This window comes from Opisthocomus hoazin, chromosome 20 (assembly GCF_030867145.1).
Source record: "Opisthocomus hoazin isolate bOpiHoa1 chromosome 20, bOpiHoa1.hap1, whole genome shotgun sequence".
Classification (NCBI taxonomy): Eukaryota; Metazoa; Chordata; class Aves; order Opisthocomiformes; family Opisthocomidae; genus Opisthocomus; species Opisthocomus hoazin.
Window position 1 is genome coordinate 11,230,008 of NC_134433.1, and position 17,911 is coordinate 11,247,918.

At 39.2% G+C, this 17,911-nt stretch overlaps 1 protein-coding gene across 3 annotated transcripts; it reads left to right on the forward strand.

Annotated features, from left to right (window-relative positions):
• CRK (CRK proto-oncogene, adaptor protein) lies at positions 1-17,819 on the forward strand. Of its 3 annotated transcripts, XM_075440039.1 has the most exons (4): positions 1-302; positions 8,077-8,612; positions 11,500-11,613; positions 14,461-17,819. In XM_075440039.1, the coding sequence occupies exons 1-4, from the start codon at positions 59-61 to the stop codon at positions 14,596-14,598; spliced, it is 1,032 nt and encodes a 343-aa protein (XP_075296154.1). In that variant the 5' UTR covers positions 1-58; the 3' UTR covers positions 14,599-17,819. The 3 variants fall into 3 exon arrangements, with proteins under 3 accessions (XP_075296154.1, XP_075296152.1, XP_075296153.1); XM_075440037.1 differs by lacking the exon at positions 11,500-11,613; XM_075440038.1 differs by lacking the exon at positions 11,500-11,613 and having other exon boundaries at positions 8,077-8,442; positions 14,461-14,552.
• Positions 17,820-17,911: the final 92 nt, after the last annotated feature.

Sequence of the window (17,911 nt, forward strand, 5' to 3'; positions counted from 1 at the left end):
GGCGGCCCGCGGTGGAGGGGGGCGGGAAGCGAGTGCGGCCTGCGGGCGGGCGGCCCCCATGGCCGGGCAGTTCGACTCCGAGGACCGGGCGAGCTGGTACTGGGGGCGGCTGAGCCGGGCCGAGGCGGTGTCGCTGCTGCAGGGGCAGCGCCACGGGACCTTCCTGGTGCGCGACTCGGGCACCATCCCCGGCGACTTCGTGCTCTCGGTGTCCGAGAGCTCCCGCGTCTCGCACTACATCGTCAACAGCCTGGGGCCGGCGGGAGGCCGGCGGGCCGGCGGCGAGGGCCCCGGGGCCCCGGGTGAGTGACCCCCAGGGCTGGCGGTGCCCCCCCCCCCCCCCCAGCCCCCTGCGCTTCGCGCTTCCCCGCGGGCCGCTCCGCTCTCCTCCCGGGCCCTGTTTGAAGCCGTGAAGTTCTTTGTAGCGGAGTGAAGTGGCGTTTCGCAGCTGAGGCTACCGGCCGAGCGGAGCCGTCTGTCTGCACCTGCCTTCCACCGAGCCTGTGCCCCGGTTAAACATCCCCCGGAGCTGGGCGCTTGTTGCAGCCCTCCTGGAAAACCCTGCGGCTCTTGCGCGCGCGCGGTCTTTCGTCTTCAGAAAGCGGTTAACTTTAGTTAATGGATTTTGTATGTCGTGTCCGCCGGGGGTTTTGTGGAAGTGTCATGTAAAAGTCTTGAGTTCTGACAAGGTGGTTTTGCATTAGAAGGTAGACTGTGAGGCTAAATTTCAAGTCACGAATCAAAGTATTACGTGGGTAGTTTAAGTAGTGGGGACTCTTCAGTAATGTAAAGGTAATTGTTCCTTTAAATGGGATGTGAAGTTCTGGGTTTTTTTTTCTCCCCTGTGTCTTGAAAGGGAAGGTTTGATATTATTCTTCATCAGCCTAACATCTAATATGAAAACAATGTGTTTAAGTGTAATGCTTACAGACCAGAAGATACTGATTGTGTCAGAGGGAAAACTGTACCACAAGAACTAGTGTTTCTGCAAGTACAAGTGTAACTAAATGAAGAAGAGCCGCCAGCAATGCAGTGTCTTTAGATGTGTAAGAATGTGTAACACAAAGGCAGTGTTGTCCCTGCTGGCGGCATTACCGAAGTTGGTGGCGGAACTACTCAAGTTTGGATATTATTGCTCAGAAAATGATGTGGGCGTATTGCTAGCATCTCAGAAAGGAACCACTACATAATTTTGAATTGTAGTAAACCTATGTAATAAGAGATTTGGTCAACTTATTTGGCAGAAAGTAAACAGTATATGAATTGCTGCAGAGACAGTCACTTTCTGATGTAGGTCTGCGGTTGGAATAAGAGACCTATATTGGGAAGTTATAACAGTACTTGATATAGAATGGATTTTTCAGTCTCTGCCCAGACTGTAGTTGACTAAGGAGGAGCAAACAAAACAAGAGCAACAGAACTGTTGCTAGTAGGTTTGCACCATTAATTTCTCCTGCTCAGGGGAACTTTTCAAACTGGCAAATTTGGGAAAGCCTGAAGTCACTGTGTTTATCCCAGAAACCTACTACAGCTGCAGAGTTGCACTCAAGTCACAAAAAGCTTCACAAGGTAGAAGATAAAGGTGGCTGAATTCAGCTGGAAATAAAGTGGAAGTCGTTGCTGATGTGGGTAGTAAAATGATTTGCCACAAGATGTGTTGGATTCCCCGTTGTTTTGTGTCTGTGAGGACAGAGGTTTATTGCCATAGGTTTGCAGAAGCTTTATGTGCAAATTGTTGAAATGCATGATTGGTGTTACGTTGAGCAGAATAAGTTAGCAGGATGGTTTTTTGTAGAATCCAGCCTAATAGGATTTTAAGGACAGTAGTGATGAGAAATACTGGAGTGTGTGTGCCTGTCACTTTTGGGCAGTTGTTTACTGGAGGGCAACTAATCTCTGGAAAAACAGTGGTTTTCATGTTATTGTGGTTTCGCTTTAGTACATAGCCATCCTAACTTTTTTGTTGTGTTACATTCTTAAGCTCAGTAATGTTTTGTGGCATTCCGTGGGCTGGCTGATGTTGTGCTGATGTTATGGGTGTTAAAGCATTCTGGAGTTTCGGTGTTCTTTTTAAAACTCACTAAATGCCCCTTACGTAATTCTTTTCTGCTTCAAATGTTTATATGTTTTAGAAGAGTAGCTGCTATTGTAGCTGTGTAGGCTGTTGGCACAGTAGGTTTAATATATGTTAAAGTATAATTATGTTTGGTCTCCTTTTGTTTTTTTTAGGTTTTTTTTTCCTCCTAAATGTTGTGAGGATAGGTGATGCATCACTCCTGTAACCCAGATACTCTTATGCTGAGATTTTAGTAATTTTAAGTAAATCATGCCTCCATGCTTGATATTGCTGTCTTTTCACACTCAAACCAAAGAAGGTGCGGGGGTGTGTGTATATATTAAATTACACTTAGAGTGTAATTAAGTTTTTCTTTCAGTGAAAATAAGTGGGGGGATGTTCTGCAATGGGAGGGAGATGAAAACATTGGTAGAAGGTTGAAGATGATTTCACATTTGGATAGGGAAACTAATGCAGTAAAATGAGGTAAATGTTTTCAAATTGTCATGCTTATTTGTTGTGGTCAAGCTAAAACATGAGGAAGAACAACTTTATTAATTGTATTGTATAGTGTTTTTTTAGCAATTGATTGGCAAATGCACACTTCTCACTGGGAAATCTGAGTATGCCAGATCAGGTCCTTAGGTTAATTTTTATTGGTCTCGGTAAGGGTGTGTGCAGTTCCTGACTGTTTAAATGCTGCTGTGTGTGGAGGATACTAGGAACCTAGCTTCATAATGAATGAGGAGCTTTGGCTACCCTAATATAAAAAAGCCACAGTGTCACAGAAATGTGGTACTTTCTTGCATTTCTAAAGTATAAAATAAACTTGCTAACTTTTTGTTACATTCACCTTTTGCCTGATATGCTGCAGTTTCTAACTTCTTGCAGGCTGTTTTTCAGCACAAGGAAAAAAGAATTTAATGGAACTTTCTCAAAATAGCTACGTCTTCCTGAAATGTTTTCAGGTTGTTAAAAGAAAAAAGGATAAATCACAGAATTATGGGAAAGAAAAGCACTCTGTTTCAAGTAGAGATGGAGATTAACAACTGATTTGGAATTAGGGTATCATTTGTGATCAAACATCATGGTCACAGGCTAAAGAAATCCTAAACAAGACAAAGTACTCCATGCAGGCATTAGCATAGCAATGGACAACAGAGGAAATACTTAAATATGTCATATGTTTGCAATTTGACATATGAGTCCAGGGTAAAAATGTATGATACGCACTGAAACAAAATGCCTAAAATACCTAAAGAAAGGTACACTTTGTATCGAAAGCACAGTGTAATAAAGCCAGAAACCTTAGCATTGTAAAATTTGTCTCCCTAAAGTGGGAAACTATGACAAATATTGTGTAGAAGGTGGTGTTTTCACTATTATGCGTCTTAAGAACATGCTGCTTAACTTCCGCTTCTAAATCACTTCCATTGTGATTTTAAAAAATTCAGACTGTACTTCCTGGAACCATGTAATCTTTACATAATGATATCCATACTCGGCTGTATATGGAATGGCTTCAGGTATGTGTGAGCACTATGATTTAACTCTTGACACTTCAGTTTTGTGTTCTGTTGGTTTTTTTTTTTTATATTAAGGTCTTAAAATGCAAAGTATTGGAAGCTTGGAAAGCGTATGCATTAGACCTCTACTTTTCTCTCATCCTCTGATTATCTGCAGAAATGACAGTACGTAACTTCTGTAAGAATATTCTCATGGTGTGCTTAGAGCTTTTCTAAAGAGTCAATGAATGGGATTTTACTGGTTTTAAGGGGTGTTTATGGGTGCTTATTTGTTTTGCTCAGGCACGAGTGGGGAGGTACTTAAGAACAAGGAAAAAAGGTGTCCCTGTGGGGGTTGGGGAAACACACAGGCTGGAATGTGATGGCCTCATAGCAGAGTTCCCATATGCTCCGGGAGAAAACTGGTTTACATCACTGTGATGTCTTACTTGGAAATGAGAGCCTTGTGTCTCACTACCGTGCATGATAAGAACAGCTTTTCTTGCCCAAAACATGCTTTATAAGTTGAGGAGGAGGAGGGGGGCACCCGTACAGACTAGATCTAGAAACATAAATGAAAACCTGTATTTCTGTGAGGTCTTCCCTGCCCCAAAAAAGAAAGCTTACCAATAGTCTAGTGGCACTAACACAATTGGAGTGAAGAGAGAAACGTAAAACCCCTGAGATGTCCCAGGAAGTGAGAAGTTGCTTGTGGTTACGCCACCTGCCCACACTCTCAATAAGTAGAATGTTAGGTGGTGTATACTTCCCCAGAATCTGTATAATATATGACATAGATAAGCAATCTTTTCCAGACTGACATGAAGCCAACACAGCATGAAAGTGTTTTGTCAGGAGGGAATGTGTGTCATAAACAGAGAACTGACAGGGTCCAGACCTGAAACTGTCTTTAATTCTAGGACACTTTGGATTGTAACTCTTGCCTCACTTTCCTGAGAGCAGATGTTTCATTAGCTGTTCTGACATGCTGCAAGGGGTGGAATCGGGTTAAATCCTAGCACAGATGGAGCTAGGATGGAAGAAGTATGAAAGATGACACTCAGCCCTTTGTGTTTCTCCTTCAAAGGAATCGTATTGCAGAGCTGAGTAGTGCTGTTGGTAGAGGTGCAAGCTGAACAGCTATTCTTCCTTCGGCTGGGCAGAAGGGAAGATAATTTCTAGTACTCCGGTTGTCCAGCTTTAGTAGGAAGTGACTAAAGTTCCTCCAGTAGCTAGATTTACCTTTACACGCCTTCTGCTCTTCCTGAGATCCCTCAGAACATGTGGACAATGTGCCGCTGAAACTTGTGCATTCAAGAAAACTGTCCAAGAATGATGAAGGAGATCAGCTCTACTTCTCAAAAAAACACCTGCCTTGTTGCTGTAACTTTTTCTTGTGGTAGATCTTGCCTTAATTTTTGCATTGGCCTACATATATGAGAAGTGTGGCAGTTCAAACAAGAAGCTGAAGAATTCCTCTGAGCCTGAAATCTGTTAATCTCTGAATTTCTTTGTATCAGGGAATGACAAAACTTTAAAGCCTGTAGTGAATAGAATTATTTCCCGCTACAGAAGTGAGCATCATTCAGCTCAATACCTTGTAGCTGAACAAGAGTATACATTAAACTGATGGAGAGTTTACTGCCTGCTTGGTAAGATGGAGTTGTATTTTATCTCCTACCTGCGACTTTCAACTATTTTGTCCTTTTATGCCTATTTGAGCGGAATTTAGAAGTCGTCTGTGTAAGTTCTCTAGAGAGTGACCAGGTTGCCGCCTTTATATTCTTGGGTGATTAATTTGGATTAAGCTTGTAGATTTCTTCTTTCAAAGAGATTGTCCAGGCCTTCGATTTTTGTAGCTGCCTTTGGGTTTTCGTTTTTTTTTTTTTTTTTTTTTAAACAAGAGCATCAGAAGTGCATGTGGTATTCTGGAAGCGTTCACTTTTGTGAAGATAATGTCTCTTCTTTCTGCTGCGTATCTGTTTGTCCATTCAAGGATTGCATTGATCTTTCTGATACAAGAATGTATTTGGAGGGTCTGTGTTCTCTCACACTTCAGTTGTGCAAAATGCCTTTCAGAATATGATGTTCCAGGATACAGTACACTGATTTCAGTCGTTCCTTCCCCATACAAAAGGTTCCAGTGGACTTTCCTCCTAGAGTCCAACTTCGATTTTATTCAGGTACATTTGGCAGTTATTTCAAGCTGTTATGCATTAATTCAAGAGGCTGATCCTGTTCAAAAGAACAAAAAAAAAAGAAAAAAAAACACACCTCAAAACAACTTGTTCATCCTAGTGATGATTTGGTGCTGACAAGGCTGATAAATGTTACTGTTGAACTGCTCATTTCCTATGAGTTTTAAGATTTTGTGTACGCTTACTTTGCTGGAGACACTCAGCCTCATGACTGAGTCAGTTTGTAGCAGGTTATACAGAGGCAAATTAGTGTTTCATGCTCTAGATTTCTGTCATAAAATAAGTTTCGTGTCAGTGAATTTACCTGAGATTCAGTTTTCTCCATATGACTTCAAAGATGTTTGCTGCCCTGGCCCTCTTAAAATTTCTATGACTTTTTCTTTTGACGTAAGTGTCTACATAGCCTTGATCCTTAAAAGGCTCACATCTAAAATAGTGGCATATACACGCTTATGTTTCTGTCATCAGGTTTGTCTAAAACTTGATGTCTATACCACTTGTTACAAAGCATGGTTTCCCACTTCCAATGCTAGCGGAAGTGCAGCATTCCCAGATCAGATTATATGCTTATGTAGTGGACTTAAGCTGTCTTGAAGAGCTCTAGGGATGCTGCCTGTCCAGCCAGAAGTCATCTCCTGTGAGACCACAGAGCTAAGAACTGCCACTGAGGTGAAATTCCAGAGTTCTTACTAAGTCAAAAGCTGTAAGTTACATCTCGTCAACAAAAGTTGGTGGGGTTTTGCAGCTTTTCAGCATTATGATTTGGCAGAATAAGGTGGAATCTTCTCTTTCCGTGCAGGGTTCATATTTCTTACTGATACGTGCATTAGCTTCCTTATCTCCTGGTGATGCCAATTTCTGTTTTGGTTTTTGTAATTGTTGAGGGTATTGCTTTTGTTTTCTGGCTCTTGCATTTGTGCTGATTTCTTCTGAAAGTCATTCAGGGCTGTTAATGCATGCAAATGTGCATTTTCCGATGACTTAGTTCTGCTGCTTTGAATTTCCTGTAACCAGCTTCACTGATGTTTATGTTCCTTCAGGATACTTCAAAACTTATTTATCGGGTGGTTGTCTATGTTGATCTTATTGAATCTGCCCTTTTCTGTATTAGAACCCCTTTTTGCTCTCTTGAAAGTACTTCTTGTAATGTTAGCTTTCCATGCTGACAGTGCTACTTTGAAGGGAGTTTTGGAGCAGTGACAGCTTGAAGAATTCTGCTAGCTTTGTACTCGAGAGCTAAGTCTCGGCACTGTTAGATATTCCCTGCAGAGAAACAGACTTGCAAAGTAAGCATCTCTTTCTTGCTAAAAGAGTTACTCATTAAAGCATAAATCTTTTCCTCTCCACTACCCTCCCCCAGCCTTCCACAATTCTTCCCATAACTGATTACACAGTGAATGGTGCCTAGTGGAAATAGAACATCATGCCTTTTTTTTCCTAGCTGAGCCTGAAGAACATGGAAAAAAAAATGCAGCACAGATTGCAACTGAAATGGGTATCTGCACTTTGATACTTCTAATGACTCAAATATCAACATTGCTTGTATGTTAATTTGAGGTTCAGATTAATATCTTAGGCTCCATCTGATGAATATGGCGAAGAAACTACACGACTTGAGATTAAAAGACTGAATTATACCCATTATGAAAACATATGTTGTTGCTTTGTATTGCGTAAAATATATGGAATTTCACTAATGGTACCTTTTATCAAAATGAAAAATAACTTCATTTGCTCATTCACAGAAATTGTTTGCTGCTGTGCTAAGCAGTTTTCTGTAGTGTCCATGCTTTTAACCCAAGATACATTACAACAGGTAAATAACCATTATTGCAGTGTTGTCTGTTTGAAATAACTTAGAACTGCAAAATAGAGTTTAAAAAACAAATCACTTCCTTGACACTGTACCAAAATTTCACTTGCTTTCTAGATTTCTAGTATAAAACAGGAAAAAGGGAATTGTCTGTTACTGAAAATTGTGTAGGCTCCTGAGAAACTCAGATGTACTGTACGTTTCTATTTGTTGGGTCCATATAACATTCAAGGAAGCAAGTTATTTTTGAGAAGTTTGGCTGTGCCAAACAATTTTTTTTTTCTTCTTTGACAAAATCTTTAAAAACTAAACTCTGTCCTCACGATCATGATGGTGCTGTCTTTGAGAAATACACAGAAGAGCTGAATATGATGACTGTTAATCTAAAGATGACCAAATTCAGTATGGAACTACTTATCTGTAAATGTATTTGTCTTCTCAGATGTTTAATTTATAGTTTTAAGTGTTGTTTGCTGTCTTTGACATATTGCCTTCTTCTTTCAGGGTTGAATCCCACCAGATTTCGAATAGGTGACCAAGAGTTTGATTCTTTGCCATCTTTACTGGAATTCTACAAAATACACTATTTGGACACTACAACTTTGATAGAACCAGTTTCCCGGTCCAGGCAGAATAGTGGCGTTATCCTCAGGCAGGAAGAAGCTGAGTATGTGCGAGCTCTCTTTGACTTTAATGGAAATGATGAAGAAGATCTTCCATTTAAGAAAGGAGACATACTAAGAATCCGGGATAAACCTGAAGAGCAATGGTGGAATGCAGAAGACAGCGAAGGAAAGAGGGGAATGATACCTGTTCCTTACGTCGAGAAGTATAGACCTTCCTCTGCTTCAGTTTCTACTCTGATTGGAGGTAACCAGGATAGTTCCCACCCACAGCCACTGGGTGGGCCGGAGCCAGGGCCCTATGCCCAGCCCAGCATCAACACTCCGCTCCCTAACCTTCAGAATGGCCCTATTTATGCCCGGGTTATCCAGAAGCGAGTCCCTAATGCCTACGACAAGACAGCCTTGGCTTTGGAGGTACATAATGGGCAAAACTTAGAAAGAAGAGATCTGTTCAAGGGATTTCCCTTTCAATCACATTATAGTTTTGTAGGGATAAGAAGGGAATAGCATTGTAATACTGGTTTTATGGCATGGTTAATAAGTTATGGATAAAGGCTTTGTTTTTTAAAAAAATGAGTGACTACGGTCACTTACAGAGTTTGATTATTAGAGCATGTTTAGGTTACTGAACCAATATCATGTCTTTTGTCAAACATCACTAACATAAGTGTTTCCCCATTCGTGTTTTCATTTCTGAAGTTTTTAGGGGGGAGGGAGAGGGAGCGGTTCATAAGTTCTGTGTCTGAACCTGTGTTCACTGTTGCTTGCCTCACCCCAATGTTTGAAAGGTGTGCTAGGTTATTTGGTGTTTTTTTTCCCCAGTCTGTCTGCAGTTTAAAAGCAATCAGTGGAAACATTAGTAGTGACTTCAGAATTACACAGACTGAGATGATGATGATGACACATAGGGTTTTGTTGTAACATCTTGACCTCAGGCAGATTACTTTGGTTTTTAGTTTGTGAAGCAGGAATGTACATTACAATTCATTAGGGAGGTCTCGTGTAAAGCAGTGATTGATGGAGTATGATTTGTAATAAAGCAGTGAGTTTCCCTAAGGTTGATTCACTTCCTGATATGATCAGGTACTTGTACATGCCCTTTTTGATTTCCCCCCCCCCCCCCCCCCCCCCCCCCCTCTTAAAAAGGAGACTAGAGTGCTCTATCTACAAATCAGATAGTTATTCCCCAAGTTACTCTTGAGGAAATTGAGAGCAAGGTATCCTCAGTGGCAGACCTTTGCCTTGGGATGACATGTAAATTGTATCCTTTAATCTAGGCTTTCTTTGAGCTAAAGGCTCTGGAATTTCCTGATACCTAATTGACTTCCTGTTTATATAACATTTTAAGTACTTGGGAAAAAACAGTTTCTGTGCTGAGTCAGACCATCTCCTCTTCACTCTCAAATACTTCGTTTAATTGTGCATAGCACGAAAGGCACTTCAGTAATGTGGCAACTATAGGTCTGTGTTTTTAGTGCAGAATTGACAAATGCAACACATTCTACAGATCTGATAATTGGTGTACATTTTGGGAGATGTGAAATTTTTCCCTGTTGTAGGTAAAAATTTGTCTAGGGAAGCTATGTAAATACACTCTTGAGTTCTTACCCATTCTGTTATATTTCTGCATCAAAAGAGAGCCAGGACACAGAACGTATTTTTTGGGGTTGAGAAGCTTGTATAGAAATTTATGCCAACTCACCAGATTTTGGGGAAACATGCAAAGATTTTTAACCTTCAGAATTTCATACAGCCTAAAATGCTGTCTGTTTCCCTCTTTTTCTCTCTCTCACCACCCAGCCACCTCCTGGAGCTTGGAAGTATTCCTGAATGTCATTGTGGACTGTTGCAATTGCCAGATGTTAGATTTTCTTTGAGCCACTGGATATTATGTTGTGGCACATTTATCAAAACCTTTTGGTCTTCCTTGTGGATTTTGTTCTTAAGCTTTTATTTATTAGTGTGCTACTAGTGTTCTCTAAGCTTAACTATATGTTTTACTTCAAAGCAGAACCCCACAAGACTGCCCAACTCATAGTTTGGTAGCACGGAGTGAAATAGTGAGAAAATACTGATAATCCAGGTCACCGTAACCAACTTTGAGTGAAAGCAAAATCCTTTGCATGTTAAAGAACAGCTTGTGAGTGCTATGACTGATCTGTTAGTTCAGTCCTTTTCACTAGAACTCACAGGAGCTGGCAAGTGTGCTGTGCTTTAGAGAACATAGTTTCATGGAGAACATCTCTCTGTTCTGAGCTAGCCTGCACCACTAGTGTCTTCTACTAACTCATGATAATAGGCTAGATAGCTGAAGTGTTTGGGAGGGGGGACTGGAGAAGTGTGTAGGCTCAGCCTGTCTGTGTGAGGATATAAGTAAGATTTACAGCGTCTTTCTGCCTTTATATTAGAACAATGGTCTTTGTAGGCCTTATAAACTTACTGAAATACTTACTAGTTGACCTGTTGAACCTCTCTGTTAGGATGATGTGTTCCTGTCTTGCTACAGCTCTACATTGAAGAAATGCAATGACAGTGGTAGTTCTTTTTTCTGTATATAATATGGGGAAATTCTAGTTTTAAAATGTGAGCCATTTATCATTGCTTCTAGTAGGCCTTCCTCGCTTCTTTGCAGCTTTCATCTATTTGAATCACAGTGTTACTGAGTTGCTTTCAATGTCTGTACAGGAAAAATCAGCAATATGCACTTTCTCCAAGTTTTTCCTCATCTTGTCTATCAAAGTACTGTTCCTTGTTGTCTCCTTTTTTTCCACATTCCCTTTCACTTCATGGTGTTCCTTCTCTGTTTATTTTGAGATATCTTTCTTAGATAACTTAGTAGAAAGCATTATGTAAATCTTATCAGTCCATTTTTGCCCAGACCTCATAATAACTATAAATATAAAAAGTGGGATTCTTTCCAAATGAACACTCTTATCCTTAAATCTGGCAATATTCATGGGTGGGAGTGGATCCCAGTGTCTCTCTTAAGAAAATAGATTCTTAACATCAAACATTTTTCGCCCAAACTGCAAACAGAGTATCTGTTCTGTGCTATTATTTTAAAACTGGTGTGGTTTTGAAGAGCTCAAGGAAGGAGGATCAGAGCAAATGATGTTCTAATAAAGACTATGCTGTATTATGGAAAATAGATTCAGCAGGGGAAGGTAACTTTTATTTTGCTTGTAACTGGACCTATTTGAGGAATTGTCAGTCTCTGTTTAAAAGAAAAAAGGAGAAAAAGGGAAGATCTATGTGGTGAATGCCTCTGAGAAAAATTAATTTTTTTTCTTTGTAACAGTAGCAGAACTCTGCCATTTTGACCTTACCAAAGAGGAGTACTTGGAATAAAACCACAGCACACAGAAGTCTTCACATGAACCTTCAGTTTTGCTTTGAAGCATATGGGATATATTTAGTTTTAAAACATCTGATGAAGACTGAGACAGATCTGGCTTTATAACAGGATACAATGTTGTTCTTGAGGTGCTGTGCTTGGTGGGATGATGCATGATAGACTAATGATACCATAAGTCAATGTTGAAAGTGAGGAGAATTTGGAGAGAACATCCAATTCTAGTCTAAATGTTTTGAAATTTCAGCACTTGTAAGAATGAGTAATTTTTTGGAAAGGTTCTCTCTATTGTCTTCAGGAGAGTACTTGAGCTATGGATTAATATGCAGAGTTTCGAAGCAGTTGTAGGAAGATCTGTAAGTTCTTAAGGAACTAGTGGAACTACTTTATTAAGCTAGCATTTGTGAAATGACCCGTGCTTACTTAAAGTCAGTCCTACTTTGATAGGTGTAAAGATGTATATAAATGAAATGAGAAGATACATACAAATGAAATATGAGTGAAAGATTGTATCAGAAAGAGAGGGTCATCGCTAAATGAAATTACCGTAATGGTAAAAAAGGAATATTTAAGCTCAGCGTCTTTCCTCTTTTAATAATTATGGAAATGCAGATTTTTAGTGTAGCTTCTTCTAGTAAGGAGAATTCATAAATGGGCATCCCTTTGCTGCGATGACCCTGAAACACCCCTGAAAACCAAACAAACGGCTACAGGATGCTTCTGGGTGTGAGTGAGGCTCACAAGCATCCTATATTCTAACTCGCTATCATTGCACTGTTGAATCCACCTTTAGCAGGTGAGTTTGTTGTAAGGTATCCAGGATAAACTGTATATGAACATAAAGTAGTGGGTGGTATTCAGCAAGAGCATAGAGGCCAGCAGTCTGAAGAAAAATCCCTTACAGATAGCAAGCTTGTGCTTTTTCTTTCCTAGTGGGTTGGAGGTTATATACGTTTCTGTTGAATACATAGATTATATCTAGGTCTGAAGCAATTTAAAGTTACCTAGGATAGTGTTCTTAGAATGGTTGTGATTAGGAAATAAGATGTTCTGCTTCTAGTATTGTCACATGTAATCTTATCCTTGTTAAATTATGGCTGATGTATTGTTTGGTCAACAGAATATTTTTATTGGTACAGCCCCCCAGGGATTGTTAGCAGTAGCAAAATTATACATGCTGCATGATTAAATTCCTAAAGAGCTGAAGCTAGTATTCAGTAGTCAAGGAAGGCATTCTTTTTGCCTGTAGCAAATATATAAGAGGATTTTCTTCAAAATATGATTCATTAAAATGTCTACACTAGTGAATACAAGAGGAAAAAATAAAGCTACATCTAGAGTCCCAAGTGTGCCTCTCATTACCAGATAAGTAATCATCAGAGGTATGGGAAGCTTAATTAAATGTCCATGTAGTGGTTTGAATTTATGAACTGTTAAAAGCCCTTTCAGGCAAAAGACTGCAAGTGATTAAAACTTGTAAAGTTAATGTAGGTTGGTAACATCTTAAATTGTTTTCCTTGTTCTTTATTCACTGCCTGGAAAGTGAGACTAATGAGATTCTATTTTGGGTTAACTGGGAAGACAGCGATGACCATCTGTGTAAACTACTAACTCTATATTCAGTGAATTTCTGGATGAGATGCAGTAAGGCTTGTGGACATGCCTTGAGAATTTATTTACAGTATTAGTGAAAGAAAATAGAGTGGATCTGTCCGAAAAGCATTCTCCATCTGTGACCCGGGAAGAATTCTGAAAACTGTTGTATGCTACTTGTAAATAACATTATTGATAAAATTCTATGCAGAGGGGTAGGAATGGGTAGGCAGCTTTTCAATGTGGCGTTTATTAACTCTTCAGTGATTGTCTTTACAATGCAAATTGTGCTTTCTTAGGTTATAAAAGTGCTACTTAATTAAAGTAGCCTTCAAGGTTCAGCAGAGTTGGGGACTGATTAGACCTAGACTTGTGGCCTCAACTTGAACTACATGACTGCACAGCCTTGGGAGCGTGACTGCTGTGCAGTTTCTCCACCTTTGTCGAAGGGAGACAATACCTTTAGAATTGGTTATTTATGTGTATATTAGGTTGGAGATTAGAATATATTACTGTAGTACCTTAGAACTGGATACTTTTAAACTAGAGCATATAATTTCATTGGTTCGTAGTAACCATTCTTTTATTTTTCTAGCCAAACAATTTGGATATAAGAGGGAGAGGGCATCAATTGTATTTACTATACCTATGGAATTTATTTATGTGAGAAATCCATGGTGGGCAGGACTGAAAGATCATCTGGCCTTGCCTCTGGTAGTGGCTAGTTGCAGAACTGGATGCTCGGAGTAAGAACAGAGCAGCCCAAGGGCACTAATTCTTATTGCCCTGCATATTTTCTGAGTGGTTTATATCTGTGGCTATGTATATATAGTCCTCACTTATCCAGAACTTTTTCAATACTACCTGAAAAGCACTTAGTGGAATCTCAAAATTAAGGAGGCTTTTCGCTTGCAGGTTAGTGTTCGCTTTGTACACCTGCAAGCCTTCCCTCCCTTAATGAGGTTGTTGATGGAGTAAAGCAGAGCGCAGGCCTCTGTCAATTCAGTGAGATGCATGTGTTGTGGTAGGAGCTGATGTCCAATGCCGAGAGTGCTCTCAAAGATTGGTGTTGGATTGCAGGCTCTTCAGTGTAGGTAGTTCTCACCTAATCTGAGTAGGCTTCTTTCTCTCTATACTTTCTTCAGGAGTAAATAATGTTGGGTGGTAAGCTGGTGTATCAAAAATGGTCGAGACTAAAACGACTTTTTATAGAAGTGTATCTGGTACTTGGGTGATATGACACTAAAGGGGAGGGGTAGCAGCTCATCCTGTGTGGCTTTTATGAATTGTAACACTTTCTTCTTTCTGATCCTGCAGGTCGGTGAGCTGGTAAAGGTCACAAAGATTAACGTGAGTGGTCAGTGGGAAGGAGAATGTAATGGCAGACGTGGTCACTTTCCATTCACACATGTTCGCCTGCTGGATCAACAGAATCCTGACGAGGACTTCAGCTGAGTGTGGCTCAACAGTTGCGCTTACAGATGGGAACAATCTCAACTTGTTTTTATTGCAGATGCCATCAAGACTATGTTCCGACAGATTTTGAAAGCGGTATTGCTTGTATAAGCATTCTGATAACCTGCGAACCCCTGGGACTGAACACCACCATTCCTTAATCAAGGGTCATGTAATTCAGGGTACGACAGTAGATGACTTGTGTGTCAAGTGGCAGACCTAGTACATGATTATAGGTTGTAATGCCTGCTTATGTCCATGTGCACAGCAGACTGGACCTTGCTAGCAGCAGCAGTTGGAGAAAGCAGTAACGTAGATGTTACGAAAACATACGTAGCTCTCTCCGGTCCTATTGCTTATGTTGCTTCTTCCTCAGGCAATGAACGTCAACCTTAGACAATTCAATATATAGATAGAAATGTCACAAATTTATCCTGGAGCTTTTTTTTTTTTTAAATCCTGAATTCTCTGTCCTAGAAAGGCTATAAGTACTTTGCATGGTCAGTTAACTATGCGCAGTACATATTTACATAGGGCCCGCAGGGGACAGCCTTATGACGTACAGATGCTTACCATTTTAGTGGTAAACAACAGATCAAATCAACCTCGGAATTCTAGAAGTTGTGGACACTAGATTGATTTCTTCAGTACTGTTGATGCTTCAAACATAGCAGCTGATTTTGAATTAAAATTTCTATTAACACACCAATATCTATCAACAAATACAAGGCTTATGGGAGTGTAAACATCCGTATCAGTGCTGAAAAATGTGTGCATAGCACTTTAATGCATAGCTTTAAAGCAGTGTTTGATTCACTAAATATACTAAAATATTGACACTGCTTTACAATAGAATTAAATTATATAGGGCCAGTTTAATTTTTCTAGAATTCTTCAGTACTCCTATTTTACAATACTCTTACAGTACAAATCAGTGTCAAACATGGTGAACTGACAAATCAAATACTACTTTTATTTTAAAGTTACTCTGGGGACTCTTCTGGTTTAATTCCCATCTGTAAAAAATTTGATAGTGAATTCGTGAGGATTTTATTTTTAATAAACTAATGGAAAATACTTGTGTGCTTCTGGATTGATTCTCAAAAGGCATAATAGAGTAAATATGACTTCGTAGCTCATAATGAAAATCAGTGCATTGAATAGGTGGTGTTATGCACTGCTTGATTTTTTTTTTTAAGTCTATTCTTCTGTTTATCTGGTTTTCTCTAACATAAATCAGAATGGATTCAGTAAGTTTTGTAAACTGAAATTAAACACTGAAGTAACTATCTTTAGCCTGTACCCTGGATTGTTTTCCAAACACAGCACTCTAGTGACCAAAATTAAGCAAACAAATTCTGTAACTTTGACTACAGTGTAATCCATATAGAACAGTTTTTCTGAATAGCATCAAACAGAAAATGTTATATTGGTTTATAGAAACCATGTGACTAGAATGGCTCATTGGTTGTAAATGCTGCGAGGGCTAGTTCCCACTGCAACGGCTGTTGCTGCAAGGTGCCGACCCGTACAACAGAATACTGGTAACACTTTACCTCAGAACTGTGTAACATGCTGGAAACTATACTATTTCTGTTATATTTAAATACTAGTTGTTTTACTTCAAAACTAATCCATCTGCAATCTGACTAATTTTCAGGTAATGGGCACTCATGAATTCTGTAGACTAATGCAAATGTACATTAATCATACTTTTCAATCACCAGTCTTATAAACACTACTGAAGATTACTAGAAAACTGACGTGACAGTGCTGTAAGAAGAACGGTAACAAAGGAATTGCAGTGCTATTCTAGCTTGGATTGTTATTCTGGTGAGGGTGATATGCCAGTGATTGTGGGATCTCTTCTAGCTTAGTACAAAATCTACTTCAAGGAAAACAATTGAGAAACTAACTCTAGGTTAGTTTCCTAACCTAGAACCAAACACATTGGTTTCTTTAATGCTAATTTGTACCTTTCCTCTGACCTTGTTATTTACTAGGACTGATTTTTTTCAATAACTGCACTCTAAGTAACAGGCTTAATACTGAGTTTATCAGTTGCCCATGTATGCTTATATTTTTCTTCAGGTATTGCAAAAGAAACACAATGAACTGTGTGTTCTTAGAGTAACACAGTTTGTTCTGAAGTATTTTTTCCATTTGCAGTTAATGAAAGCTGGTATGTTTGTACCTTTCCAATCAGCAATTATTTAAGATACAAAAAGAACTTTGTTCTGAAAGGTATTTTGTAATGCAAATCTTGCCTTTTTAATATGAAAGATGTAAATTGATTTAACGAATACCCTGCAAACTTTGTAGATATGTTTTTGTTAAGACTGTGTAAGTTGCGAATATTTGTACCCTTTGAAAGAGCAAAAAAAAGAGAAACTAGAGGAGTCTTAATAGCTGCTGTTGCACTAGAATCCCAAGTTCCTGTCAAGCAGTTTTTCTTAGTCAACTGATACATTAACGCAACTGTTTTCCACTGTTCAGTTCTAAGCCGAAATGTGATTTTGTTTCATAGCTGATAGAAATGAGTATGTTTGCATTTGGACGAAATAGACATTTCAACTTATCAAGCTCTTAAAGGAAAATAGGTAGAACATTTGTTCATGAACATGTAGATTAAATCCTTTTGTGGCCTTTGTTTATCCTCTTCTGTTTGTTCCCTCCCTTCTCCCCAATGCGTGCAAAAAAATCATTGCTAAGAATGTTGGTCACAATCTTTTGTCTCTACTTGGCTGTGTTTTTGGTCTCTTGTGCATAGGCAGGTGTTAGAACTAGAATAATCATTTCTAGAAATACACCGTGAAAGCAGAATGCTCAATTACACTGTGTTCTTCTGGTGCATTTACACATTATATCACACTAAAAAGTACAACTGGCTGCTATGGTTTTTTAATACATATTTCATTTTGGTAAACCCCAGCCTTTTTACTAATATTTGACCTGGTTAAATCTTGTTAATCTGTTTGAATTGTATTTGTTAATAATGCAAATATTTCTAATCATCTTAAGAGTAAAACACTTCATTTTTGTTAATGGTTTTGGAGAAGGATTCTAACCAAACCAGTTTGAAGAAAAATATGAACATGTGCCATTGTATTATAACACTATCCACTTTCTTGACAGTTAAAAGTCTTTTTTTATTTTTTTGTAGCATGTAATGTATATGTTCATAGTACGTGAAGTAAATAAAAGTATAGCCAAAACTTTGACCTGGTGTCATTCTCAATCAGCTGTCATTGGAATACTTGCATTTAATAATCTAAATATAGAGCTGTGGGTGTGGGCTTTTTGAATTGGCCAA